The sequence below is a fragment of the Doryrhamphus excisus genome, chromosome 1, assembly GCF_030265055.1.
Source record: "Doryrhamphus excisus isolate RoL2022-K1 chromosome 1, RoL_Dexc_1.0, whole genome shotgun sequence".
In the NCBI taxonomy this organism is placed as follows: Eukaryota; Metazoa; Chordata; class Actinopteri; order Syngnathiformes; family Syngnathidae; genus Doryrhamphus; species Doryrhamphus excisus.
In genome coordinates, this window is record NC_080466.1 from 1,131,629 (window position 1) to 1,144,407 (window position 12,779).

At 38.8% G+C, this 12,779-nt stretch overlaps 1 protein-coding gene across 1 annotated transcript in view; it reads left to right on the forward strand.

Annotated features, from left to right (window-relative positions):
- Window positions 1-1,034: 1,034 nt before the first annotated feature.
- Window positions 1,035-12,779, forward strand: part of gpm6ab (glycoprotein M6Ab) — a 29,392-nt gene continuing 17,647 nt past the window's right edge. The window contains exons 1-2 of the mRNA XM_058067409.1: window positions 1,035-1,287; window positions 11,329-11,521. Coding sequence (XP_057923392.1) covers window positions 1,251-1,287; window positions 11,329-11,521 — 230 coding nt within the window. The 5' untranslated portion in view covers window positions 1,035-1,250. The remainder of the gene's footprint in view (window positions 1,288-11,328; window positions 11,522-12,779) is intronic.

The window sequence follows — 12,779 nt, forward strand, 5'->3', positions numbered from 1 at the left end:
TGAAAATTGGATTTAGCTCCTTTTGGTTGAAATCTGAAATGGAAATAGCGCCTTTTGGTTGAAAACATAAATTTCACATCACTTTTTTTCATATTTTTTTGATTTTTTTGATGATTTCAAGACCAAAATATGTGATTTGGATACACATGACAGAGGTCTATTAAACTCAGGAAAAACATGCAACTTAGTGAAAATTGGATTTAGCTCCTTTTGGTTGAAATCTGAAATGGAAATAGCGCCTTTTGGTTGAAAGCATAAATTTCATATCACTTTTTTTTTCATATTTTTTAAAAATGATTTCAAGACCAAAATATGTGATTTGGATACACATGACAGAGGTCTATTAAACTCATGAAAAACATGCAACTTAGTGAAAATTGGATTTAGCTCCTTTTGGTTGAAATCTGAAATGGAAATAGCGCCTTTTGGTTGAAAGCATAAATTTCATATCACTTTTTTTTTCATATTTTTTAAAATGATTTCAAGACCAAAATATGTGATTTGGATACACATGACAGAGGTCTATTAAACTCATGAAAAACATGCAACTTAGTGAAAATTGGATTTAGCTCCTTTTGGTTGAAATCTGAAATGGAAATGGAAATAGCGCCTTTTGGTTGAAAGCATAAATTTCATATCACTTTTTTTCATATTTTTTAAAAATGATTTCAAGACCAAAATATGTGATTTGGATACACATGACAGAGGTCTATTAAACTCATGAAAAACATGCAACTTAGTGAAAATTGGATTTAGCTCCTTTTGGTTGAAATCTGAAATGGAAATAGGGCCTTTTGGTTGAAAGCATAAATTTCACATCACTTTTTTTCATATTTTTTTGATTTATTTGATGATTTCAAGACCAAAATATGTGATTTGGATACACATGACAGAGGTCTATTAAACTCATGAAAAACATGCAACTTAGTGAAAATTGGATTTAGCTCCTTTTGGTTGCAAGCTCTTCATATGTAAATAGTACGTATTATTACATATGTAATAATACGCCTTTTTCTCCACACAGAAAGGTACAGACCCTGAGATTGCAGATGAGGAGAGAGAGCTTTGAAAGAGGGACTTCCCTGATCCTCCATCATCTGCAGGGAGGGAAAAGGACGTACGCGCGTGCACACGCAGAGCCTCCTACACACACGCGCATGCACACCGTGCTGAGCACTCGCAAGGAGCTTTAAAGCGCTTTTGCCTCGAACTCAACAAAAAAAAAAACAAAGACGCTCCAACCTGCCACGATGGAGGAGAACATGGACGACTCACAAAGCCAGAAAGGTATTTATTGATGCTTCGTTTCTTCATCTTGCATCAGCGGTGCCATTGTTCTCTTCGTGCATCCTTAAGTGTTATGTCTTGTCTTTGTGTTGTGGGCAGACAGCATCCGTGTATTTGCAAGCACAGCAAAACATGTCACGTATAAATTCAATGAAAAATCCGTTTTTTGGGGGGGCTTGTTTGTCGTGTTATTTAACGCCGTGCAAGTGCTGTTGACAATACTGCAGAACATCCCGCCATATTCTTGTGTCTTTTGATGAATGGATAATGAAGCAGCTTGAGGATGAGATGAAATGGCAGACTCTGGTGGGATGCTGTTGTTTTTTTTTTTTTTTTTTTTGCTTTGGAAGGCTGCATGGATCAATGGGTGGACAGATGGACGGATGGACACCCTGAATAGTTGGATGTAGGAGTGGCACGGGGATTAAAAAAAAAAAAAGAGAAATGAGAAGGGGGGTTAAACGGAGCAGTGATTGATGGATCTATTGGGGTTTTCTTTGTTAGCCTCCATTGTTGGCGCTTCATGCTTGTCTGAGCGCCGTTTTCTTGGCTCCCTACGCGTCTCCCTCCATTTTCTACGTCCATGAAGAGCCCCCCTCACTGTTTCTCATCAGCACGTCTGACTGCATTCGCTGGCTTCATGTATCCATCCCTGTGCCACTGCAGGTCTTGTTTTTAACGTCTATTTCTGCTCCCAACTATCATATCGTCACCACCCTTTGGTATCCATTTTCTTTTTTTTTTTCCACTAATTCTTGCACCGCCGGCCTCATTGGGCTCATATTCATTCGGTCTGTGTCTAACGTATCTCTTTTTACATAACCTCCCTGTTTTTATTTATTATTTTTCCAGTTGTCGTCCATCAGAATGGGCGTGTCCATGTTCTTCCATGCACCCTCAGCGTCAACATAAGCGCTTTCTGCTCACGTACCAACCAAGCAATGATGACAAAAAAAAAGAAAATTATTTAAAATCGTATGTTTGTGTTGATTAGCGCCGAATCCACAGAAATACGAGTGGATTATTTATTTATTAATGTTTTCATGGAAGCCTTATGTTGTAGCCAATGAGGTTCCTGGGCGACATTTGATTATGAAATGTGTTTGTTGTTGTTCTTCTTGGCTTTATTTGCGTTCTTTCTTCTTTATTTTAGTGTCGGAAAGGGAACATAATTCCGCTGACAATATTTGTCTGGCTTGGCCTACGCCCACACTGGTACCCCCCACCCCCCCCCCCACCACCACCCATCCCCCTCCCAGCCAGCACACAATCTGAAGCGTTCTCAACAGCAAAATAAAGAACTCAATTCAAGCTGCATCCTGACATAAGTGACACACAAACTTTGATTTTTTTACACACAAAAATATGAAATATTTTAAAAGTCATAGTCATCTTAGATTCAAACATATCAGAGCCATAACAATCATTTCAAGTGTAATGACGGTGGATAGAAGACGTTTGGGATTTGAAATGCTCCAAGGTGTGATGTTACATTGTTTATGGTAAATGTAGTCATGAACTTGACACTTTTTTTTGTACCACAAATGTAGTTTTTGATTTATTGTGAGTGAGACCGAGGGAGAGTTGTGATTTTTTGACGTGAAGACATAACATGACATCCCCATTAGCTTAGTGTAGTGCATCAACAATGACTTACCCACATTTTGTTCCGTGAGCCCAGTTCTGATCAGATTTTGGTGAAGAGAAACGTAGTGCCAGTTAGTAGCTGGGGCTACCTAAGTAAAGAGTTATTACAGTTAAAATATTCTGTCTGTCGTCGTGGTAAATACCAAAATAACACTGACAAATATTGATTTGTTAACCAAAGCGACTAAAGTAAAAAGAAGTGTATTTACAATTCCTCATAATACATACATAAAAATGATCAAATATAGATTAATTGCCTTATTTTTACTGAATTAATTTTTATTTTCATATATTTTTTTTTGCTATTTTACAATTTTTTAAAATATTCTTGATGATTGTTTTATGAATTAACCATGAATTGAGGGAGGCCATACAGAATATCCCCAACCAATGCAGCCAATAAAAACCCAACAAGCCAAGCCATTCCTATTTTGATGGAATGATGAACCATTTTAAACGAACAAACCAAGAATCAAAAATACTTGTAGTTCTAAGTGTAATTAAGGCTTTTTACTCACTTGTACAGATTATGCGTGTACACAATATGCATATGACATGCTAATTAGACCTATTAGACCTCACCTAGCGACTTAAAGGACGGTCAATAGCTAGTTTTGACTCTTTTGAACGCATAAAGAGCCAAACTCTTTACTTAAGTGACATCAATAACCAACAGGAACTATGTTGCTCCTCGCTCCCGCTCACAGAACAAAGTCTTAAATCACAGTTGATACGCTACACTGCTGATGGGGATGTCATACAACTTCATGTCAATAAATCTAAACTATCTCTTTAAGGCTAAAAGCTCACTTGCAATATTTTCCTACCTTGTTTTATGTAAATTCATTGAAGAAATATAGTTGAATTGTAATATTGGACACCCTAATAAAATATTCAAATTGTCTTTAAATGGTTTTAAAATTAACTTTAATGGAAAAAAATAGCTAGCTTACCTTGACACACTGCCATTTTGTAGAAGCCATATCCTGGGATAGTCACATGACACATGACAACCACTCCAAAATGTTTCTCATACACTAATCACTTACGCTTCAAATTTTGACAGACTTCACTCTCTTGTGGTTCCAAAAATATATTAATTCTTGAAATGTATTAATTAACTCATTCAATCTCATTCTTCAAAAGACTATATTGAATATTGAGAATATTGTGTTCTATGGCTATATAAACATGGAACCTACCAAAACAAACACCCTGTCTTTCATCAGAAAAAAAAGGAGTATCTCTACTGTTGTCAGTTCTTTAGTAATCAGAAGGAAAACATAGGTAAGTTTCAGGAAAATTGCAGTTCCCAACTAAAAAAAAAGGGAGAACACCAGCTTTTTGTGAAAAGATACATTTCAAGCATAACTTAATATAATATCAAATATGTAAACAACTATACCACACAAAAAGTTTTTTGTACATCAAAATACCATCCAATAATAATAATAATAATGTATTTACCAATATAACACCATGAACTATTCACAATTTTCACATTTGGAACTGAACTGTGTGTGTATGTGCATGCATTAAAATTTCCCTAAAATGCGTCACTTAGTACGCTACGTAACATCTACATTTACGCAGGTGTGTTTGGCTTTCCTCCCATGATGCAGTTCTGCCACCTAGTGGCCGTTTTTAATGGCACTAAAATTGCTCTCAAGCCTAATCCATTGGTGAGGAGATGCATCATCACCGACGTTAGCCTTAAAAAATATAGCAGATGTGTATATATGCTGTAAGGATTGGTTGTTCAGATTTATAAAAACGTATAACTACGTCTTTGCTATTGAATGAGTTCATATATAATCTCGGTTTTGTGATTGAATACATGTTATTAGTTGAAAAAATGCATATTTCAGCAAATTTTCCATGTTTCTTTGCTTAAATTAAGCATTTTCAAGCATGAAAATTGATAAATTGAAGTAAAATACAAATCTAAGGAATCCAGAAGACTCCTTCCAAAGATGTCGCAATGATGTGTAGTATTCTACACCGGTCATTAGGTGCCGGTAATGTTACTGTAATGTCTGGTGAGACGCACAAGCACCAGACTTGATCGCCAAAACAACAGGCTTTTATTGCAGGTTCGAATCATCTCACATTAATTCCTTTCCACAGGCTACTGTTGTGGCCGTAAAACCCATGACAAGCTAAAACTCAACTCTGAAGCAAAAACACTACTTCCTGTTTGCCCCAGTATATACACTGTACACTTGTGTTGTAGTTCAAATACCATTTTTTTATGTCATGCTCTTGATGTATTCATCTGCGAATGTGACTAATGTTAGCACTGTATGATAGCAGTTTACATTCATTACATTTATACTGGTACTCTGGTTTTTATTGACATCTACATATAGGTCATATTCGTGCAGAATAATGGACCCTTGTGCATTTATATTCAATAAACCGCATTCAGTCATTTAATCACAGTGTACTATACGCACTGTATTTTACAAGCCAATGCATACCACAAATTATTGCATGCATTTTCAGCTTTGATAATTATGTGTCATTGATAAAAAAATGCCCTAGGAAGTGTTGTACAGAACAACAATAAATCATAACTCCTAATGATAACATGTCTTATTTACGGTATGTCCTAAGTGCGTTATCTTGGCTTATTATGTTGATTATTTTGGTATATAATACCAAAGTAAAGGTGATATAGAGGCCTCTATTGTTTTAAAAAAAACACATTTAGAAGCTTGTCATCAGGTTTTTGCATACTTTATGAGAACATCTGATTTGGAAATGAGAAATGTAAACATATTGAAATTATTCTTGTGGGTTAAATATGCTTTTCTGCTGACTTGTCTGATAATTTCCCTCGTTATATTGTGCAGACAGACATGAACTGGAAGTGATGGTCAAAATGGACAAAGTACATTCAGTGGGTACCACCACCTTGTACACTGTTTTTTTTTTTAGTGTAGCAACTTCCTCTTTAATTCCAAGACACCGGTTGACATGAACGCATCACGCATTGGTTGGACTTCACCCCGTGTCCTCCTCGTACCGTACAAACAGGATGCAGAAGCCGGAGGGAAGAAAGCATGTGGGTGTTAGGAATAGAAATTTAGAAGTGAACCTCTCTTAAACCTTGCACCAGAGACAAGACCTGCCCAAAATAGATCATAGCTTTGCGTGTATGTACTAGGTCTACATGGATGAAATTGGTATGAAGGTCCGGACGAGACTTTGATGGTTTTTACCAGTAAATGAAGCTTCTTGTTCAGTGAGTTTCAGTGTTGTGTTTAGTTTTATGAAACCGTGACATCCTGGTTCTTGTGGTTTGTCGAAATTGGCTTGGTTGAGCTTTTGTCTGACGTTCTTCCGGGTAAAGTGGATGTATAGCACGTGTGCAGTAGATTGTCCCATGAAAATGTTTATTTTTGATACACCGATTGCTCCCTACCTTGCAAATTCCCCTGCTATCTTGATGGTGCATCCAAGGACCAACGAACAAAGTAAGAAATCTCAAAGCTTAGACGGGTAGTTGAATTAGTTCAATTATTTTGACATGAAGTTGTATGACATCGTGGTCATCGCCATCAGCGGTGACTTACAACCAAGTTGGTGCCGTGAGCCGAGTTGTGGTCGGATTTTGGTGATGAGGAATTCCGGTTAGTTTGGGAAAAAAATGCCTCTCCGATCTCACAAATCGCTTGCCGTTACTTTTCTCTTTGGTTGTGTCAAAGTATCACAATGTCAGATTTTTTTTCGAGTAGGTATATCAGGTCACATTACGGTATATCCATGGACTGCGTCAGGACACGGGTTGTTGACACAAGTTGTGATACAGGATGCGGGAAGTCATTTCACTTTTTTTAATTGTGCGACCACTCCAGTTTGTGTAAGTAATGTCGAGCTCTATCGATGAAGTCCTGCCGTATATATATGCCTCATATCCATTTCATTATTATGACCGCTAACGGAGAGCAACTTAATGGCGAGAGGAAGAAGTCGATATAAATTGACTTAGCACACTTTGCTGCGGGTGAGCGATGGCTTGAGTGGAGTACAAAAGACCACAAAGATTTTCTGTTTGTTTCCTTTGAATGCGATCGTATTACTTCGCGTACTTAATCATGATACTGTATTTGATTTCTTTTTAGAAAGTGTGTGTGTGGAGGAATGTTTTTGGTACTGTGAAGCTACAGCAGAAACGGCAGGCAGTGAGTAATGGACGCAGGAACGGGGACTTTATGAACACTGACTGGCAGTTACAATCATTGCAGTAGTCAGCCGGGGAAGCGTGTGTGTGTGTGTGTGTGTGTGTGTGTGCAAAAATGAAAGAACAATTAGGTTTTCTGCTCCAAGGCTCCCACTACACTTGGAAAGTAGTTTAATTCTCTTTAAAATCGTCGTGGTAAATACAAAATAACACTGACAAATATTGATTTGTTAACCAAAGCGACTAAAGTAAAAAGAAGTGTAATATAATTCCTCATAATACATACATAAAAATCATCAAATATAGATTAATTGCCTTATTTTTACTGAATTAATTTTTATTTTCACATATTTTTTTTTTGCTATTTTACAATTTTTAAAAATATTCTTGATTATTGTTTTAATTAACTATAAATTGAGAGAGGCCATACAGAATATCCCCAACCAATGCAGCCAATAAAAACAACAGTGGCAAAACCTAACAAGCCAAACAACGATGCTGTTTATTAAAACATATTATAGCATCATAAAGACTCCCAGGAATTAATATTGAAAAAAAAAACCTGAATACCGTCGCTGTGTCTCCTCGTAGACAAAGAAAAACCCCCTCATGTTTATGGAGAGTACACCGCCATTTGTGCTTAGCGTGCCCCAGTTTTTACCAGGTCACTGGGTCTTCCTGCCTGTGTATCAAAGCCAAATATGGAAATATGAGGAGGATTATAATATGGCTGGAATATACAAAAACATACATGTTGATTGTCATACAAATGAATAGATGTTTGTAGGTGTGGGCACATTGAGAGCATAAACTCGTTTATCACACACTCCATCGCGGTGAGAATTGCCACCGTCATTATTTATGCAAAGGAGCTCAAAAGCAAGAACATTGTCTTCATTTCATACAAAATGGTTCCCCGTTCTTCCTGCCTCCGCCATACTGGCTCTTATTATTATTTTTTTTTTTTTGTCACTTTCTGCTGAAAAATATAACCCGAACACCGAACAGCCTGATCAGGAAGATGTGCATTAGTATGACTGTAACGCTTGCCGAGCTGCACTGTTGCCATGACAACGCTACAGGCAAAGTGGGTCAGCGGGCACCCGCCACACCCTTGTTGGCATGGCAACAAGCCTGGTCAATTAAACCTGAGCGCTCACATGACTCACATCCATGAAAACGCACAAAACCTTTTTCTAAGAACCAGGAATACTGGTGTGTGTTTGTGTGTGTGTGTACATGTGTGTGTGTGTGTGTGTGTGTGTGTGTTCATCAGTTTATGCTGCATCAGCAGATATTTTTGTGTTTGTTTCATGAGGCTGGTGTCATTTTTGTGCCAGTCCGACATGAAATATTTTGAATTTCTCACATCAAAATTTTAGGACGGGCTTATCTTTGGCACTGTTTGTTGAAAATGACGGCCAACAAGTGTTTTTTTTTATATGAAATTATTATGTATTTCAACGTGAGTACAGTCTTCCCTCGCATATCATGGGTGATACGTTCCCAAAATAGTATCTATATTTATTTTTTTAACACTATAATTAGGGATGTCCGATATTGGCTTTTTTTTTTTGACGAAAACCGATATGCCAATTTACGATATCGATAAGTGTAACATGACATACCTCCTGTGGTGGAATGAACACTAATGTGTTGTATACAGCATTTTAAAAAAATATCGATTTCATGATCAGGAAAAAAAAACTTATACCGATGTCAACCGATTATGCTGATATTGCGCCAATAATTATCGGCACCGATATTTATCGGACATCACTAAAACTGCAAAACTCATCACCATACACTTTATACTAGAGATGTTCCGATCAGGGTTTTATGTTGCCGATACGGATCCCGATAATCCATGAGTGAAATCGTCCGATACCAATACCGATCACATACATGAAGTCTACTTGCTATATTACAGGTCAACAAGGTGTTTTTCTTGTGAGAGCTACTTTTACAAAATACAAACGGCCAATAGCTACTCATTTTGGTAACATTTATGTTCATAGCTTATTTCAAGCCAATATGCTTGTTTTACCAGAACATCAACAAAACGCTGGTATCACAACTCACTTTTGGTATTTCACTATGCATTTCTTTAAAGTTTGCCCGCCTCAGCCGGGCCCCTCCAGCCGCATCCGCTGCCTTCAACACAAATGTGACATGAACGTGTACGTGTGCTGTGTCACGGAGGGTTTCCAACATGTGTTACGGTATTGCCGCGAGAATCAACTCAAGTCTGTAAAACCGCCAATGGCTTCGGTTAGCCAGCTTGACACAGGCTATGCCGGTCAATGCCAGTGTGTTGATCGAACCTACTGGCGTTCCAACTTCTCTTGGATCTTTCTTTACATTGTTTGCCTGGCTGTCCGCAGCTAGCTAGCTAGCTAGCGAGCTGGCTAGAATGATCTGCCTAGCTTCCGTTCTTCAGACTCCAAATGCGACTTTTCACCACAGTGACATTTTATTTTTAAAACAAACAAGCGATTCAGTTATTTTGGAACTCGTTTTTGTCCCACAGGGATATGGATATTACATTCATCGGGTACACGCTAGCTTTTTCGAGTTAATCCATGTGATCGGTATCGGTCGATGGATGATCGGAATCGGCGCATCCCTATTAGGAATGTGTCTGGAAAGTTATTAGTGTGTGGGACATGTTCTAGGATGAAACAGAGACAAGATCACATCCTCAAATCTACTGCGGTATCCAAATGTAATCAGACAGTCCTGAACGTTTAAGTCTTTAGAATTCCAGTCGAAATTTTTCCAAAACTACATTCTCAAAAATGAGAAGCGGTGTGTTTGTCACTGCCTGAAGTCGGCAAGTGGTCTCCCGGAAGTGGTCAGTGGAACTGTCTTCTTCTGCTGATCTGTGGGATGGTTCTGTTCTTGGTGATTAGCTAAGGACGTTTACGGTTGACCCCATTCACTTGATTTTTTTTTTTTTACACCAGAGAAGACAAATGTGCCCTCAAAAGTAGCTTCTGTCTCACGCTAACCCGACTCGCACGGTGCGCTGACAACCACGGTAAAGCCGGTGAACCTGAACGTATCCAGACATTAAGCACTGGAGTTTTATGGGATGCTGTCCAAGTCCGCGTATTCTGGAACTCTTTCTCGTTCACATTGGAGGTCTGCACCCACATTTTACAAACCCAAGAGCACAATTAAAGCAAAATGTACATTTATTAAACTATGGAACATTGATGAATGCAGGTAGGATTTTTTAATGGCTAATAAACAGTAGTAGTACTTGGGAATACATGTCCTAAAAACATCTTTTGGGAGTGAGTATGAGTAAAATCCATCAAAGAGATGAAGGGTGTATTCACATGAGATCATTCGTACGGTCATGGACTTGTGTTCGAGTCCCTGACCCTCTCCTGGCCCCCGCTGGCCCCCATTCATATTGATCATGTGTGGTAGAACACGTTTCCTTGTACCGCGGCTTCTATTCTCATGTTTTACTGCTCTTGCCTTGGATTATTTCCAGTCTTATTTGGAGTCCTTCCGATTATTTATTTAGTGCAAGGTGGCGACTATCAGTAAATAATAACTTGTCCAAGAAGCAATTGCATTAATTAACTGACTTTTCTGTTTTCGGTGTTTGTGTTTTGTTTGTATTATGAATTATCAATTATCATAAAGGAGAAAGCACGTTACAGTCATTCCGTGACTCCGATGTTGCGTAATCTGTTGCGTATTTATTCGCCATCTTCGCACCCACAAGACTACGTGACACATTAAGTCGCGGTCGTCTTCGCCAGCGAAGGACGAATACCGTTCTCTACTGTCTTGACTCGGGCCTTGGTTCTTTCACAGAGGGAGTTTTTCCTTGCCTCAGTCGCCAAGCGCTCGCTCATGTGGGGTTTCAGTTGGTTCTCGGTTTTTGCTTTATGAATGTGACATCCATGTGGGAAGTGCCACGAGGTAACAGCTGTGATTTGGTGCTATATAAAAAAAAATGGATTGGTTTATTGCCTCTGTCCGTCCATCCATCCTAAATCCATCCATCCATCTCTAACAATGTCAAATGCAAATGGACAGCTAAGACATGAGACCTGAAAGGACTTAGCAGGCTCAAACTAAGGGTGTGATTATCTAGCGCTGTAATGAACTACTTCTTACAAACAGGGCGTGTCAGCCATGTTTCCTTCTGCGTGCCAATGACGCAACGTTGTGTACTTCATGTTCAGGTTGTAAGGAGTGCTGTGAGCGATGTGTGGGCAGTCTGCCTTGGGCTTCCCTCATCGCCACCATCCTCCTCTACATGGGCGTGGCCTTGTTCTGTGGGTGTGGCCACGAGGCTTTAAGTGGCACCGTCACCATCCTGCAGAACTACTTTGAAGTCATCAGAACCCCCGGACAAACGCTGGACGTCTTCACCATGTGAGTGTTTACCTCGTCCGGACGCTGGGCAGATACTAGTAACTGGTTTTCTTGTTTTATTAGATCATTTTGTCAAATGTTGAACATTATTCACGCAACTACAATCTTTTAATTTCTATTCCTTTCCGAAAACTGATTCCAACCGTTCCAGCATTAAAAATGTTCAGCACAGTCAGGTTACGCAACATGTCTGATGACACATTCCAGAAAAAATACCACTTTTTCTATAAATCGACATTTTTCCACGACAACATACCCATTGAAAAGTACAATTTCCAAATTTTTCAACTGATTCAACATTGAGCTTATTCAGGACATTCAAATAATCTGTTCCAAAAATGTCCACTTTTTCCGAAAAGGCCTTTCACGTTCATCTTGCGAATTCTCACGATTTCAAAATGTACTGATAGATTCAAACCATTCCTGCATGGAAACACAGCATTCAGAGTATCTATTTTTAACATCCCCAAACTTTACCATAATCCTGCAATTTCACATTTTTCCGATACCAATACCGATCACATACATGAAGTCTACTTGCTATATTACAGGTCAACAAGGTGTTTTTCCTGTGAGAGCTATGTTTACAAAGTACAAACGTCCAAGAGTTACTCATTTTGGTAACATTTATGTTCATAGCTTATTTCAAGCCAATATGCTTGTTTTACCAGAACATGAACAAAACGCTGGTATCACAACTCACTTTTGGTATTTCACTATGCATTTCTTTAACGTTTGCCCGCCTCAGCCGGGCCCCTCAAGTCGCATCCGCTGCCTTCACAACACAAATGTGACATGAATGTGTATGTGTGCTGCCGGTATTGCCGGTATTGCCGCGAGAATCAACACAAGTCTGTAAAACCACCAATGGCTAGCTAGCTAGCTAGCTAGCTAGCGAGCTGGCTAGAATTATCTGCCTAGCTTCCATTCTTCAGACTCCAAATGTGACTTTTCACCACAGTGACATTTTTAAAACAAGCAAGCGATTTAGTTATTTTGGAACTGGTTTTTGTCCCACAGGGATATGGATATTACATTCATCGGGTACACGCTAGCTTTTTCGAGTTAATCCATGTGATCGGTATCGATCACATGGATTAACATCAGCTTGTTTTACCAGAACATGAACAAAACGCTGGCATCACAACTCACTTTTGGTATTTCACTATGCATTTCTTTAACGTTTGCCCGCCTCAGCCGGGCCCCTCCAGTCGCATCCGCTGCCTTCATAACACAAATGTGACATGAATGTGTATGT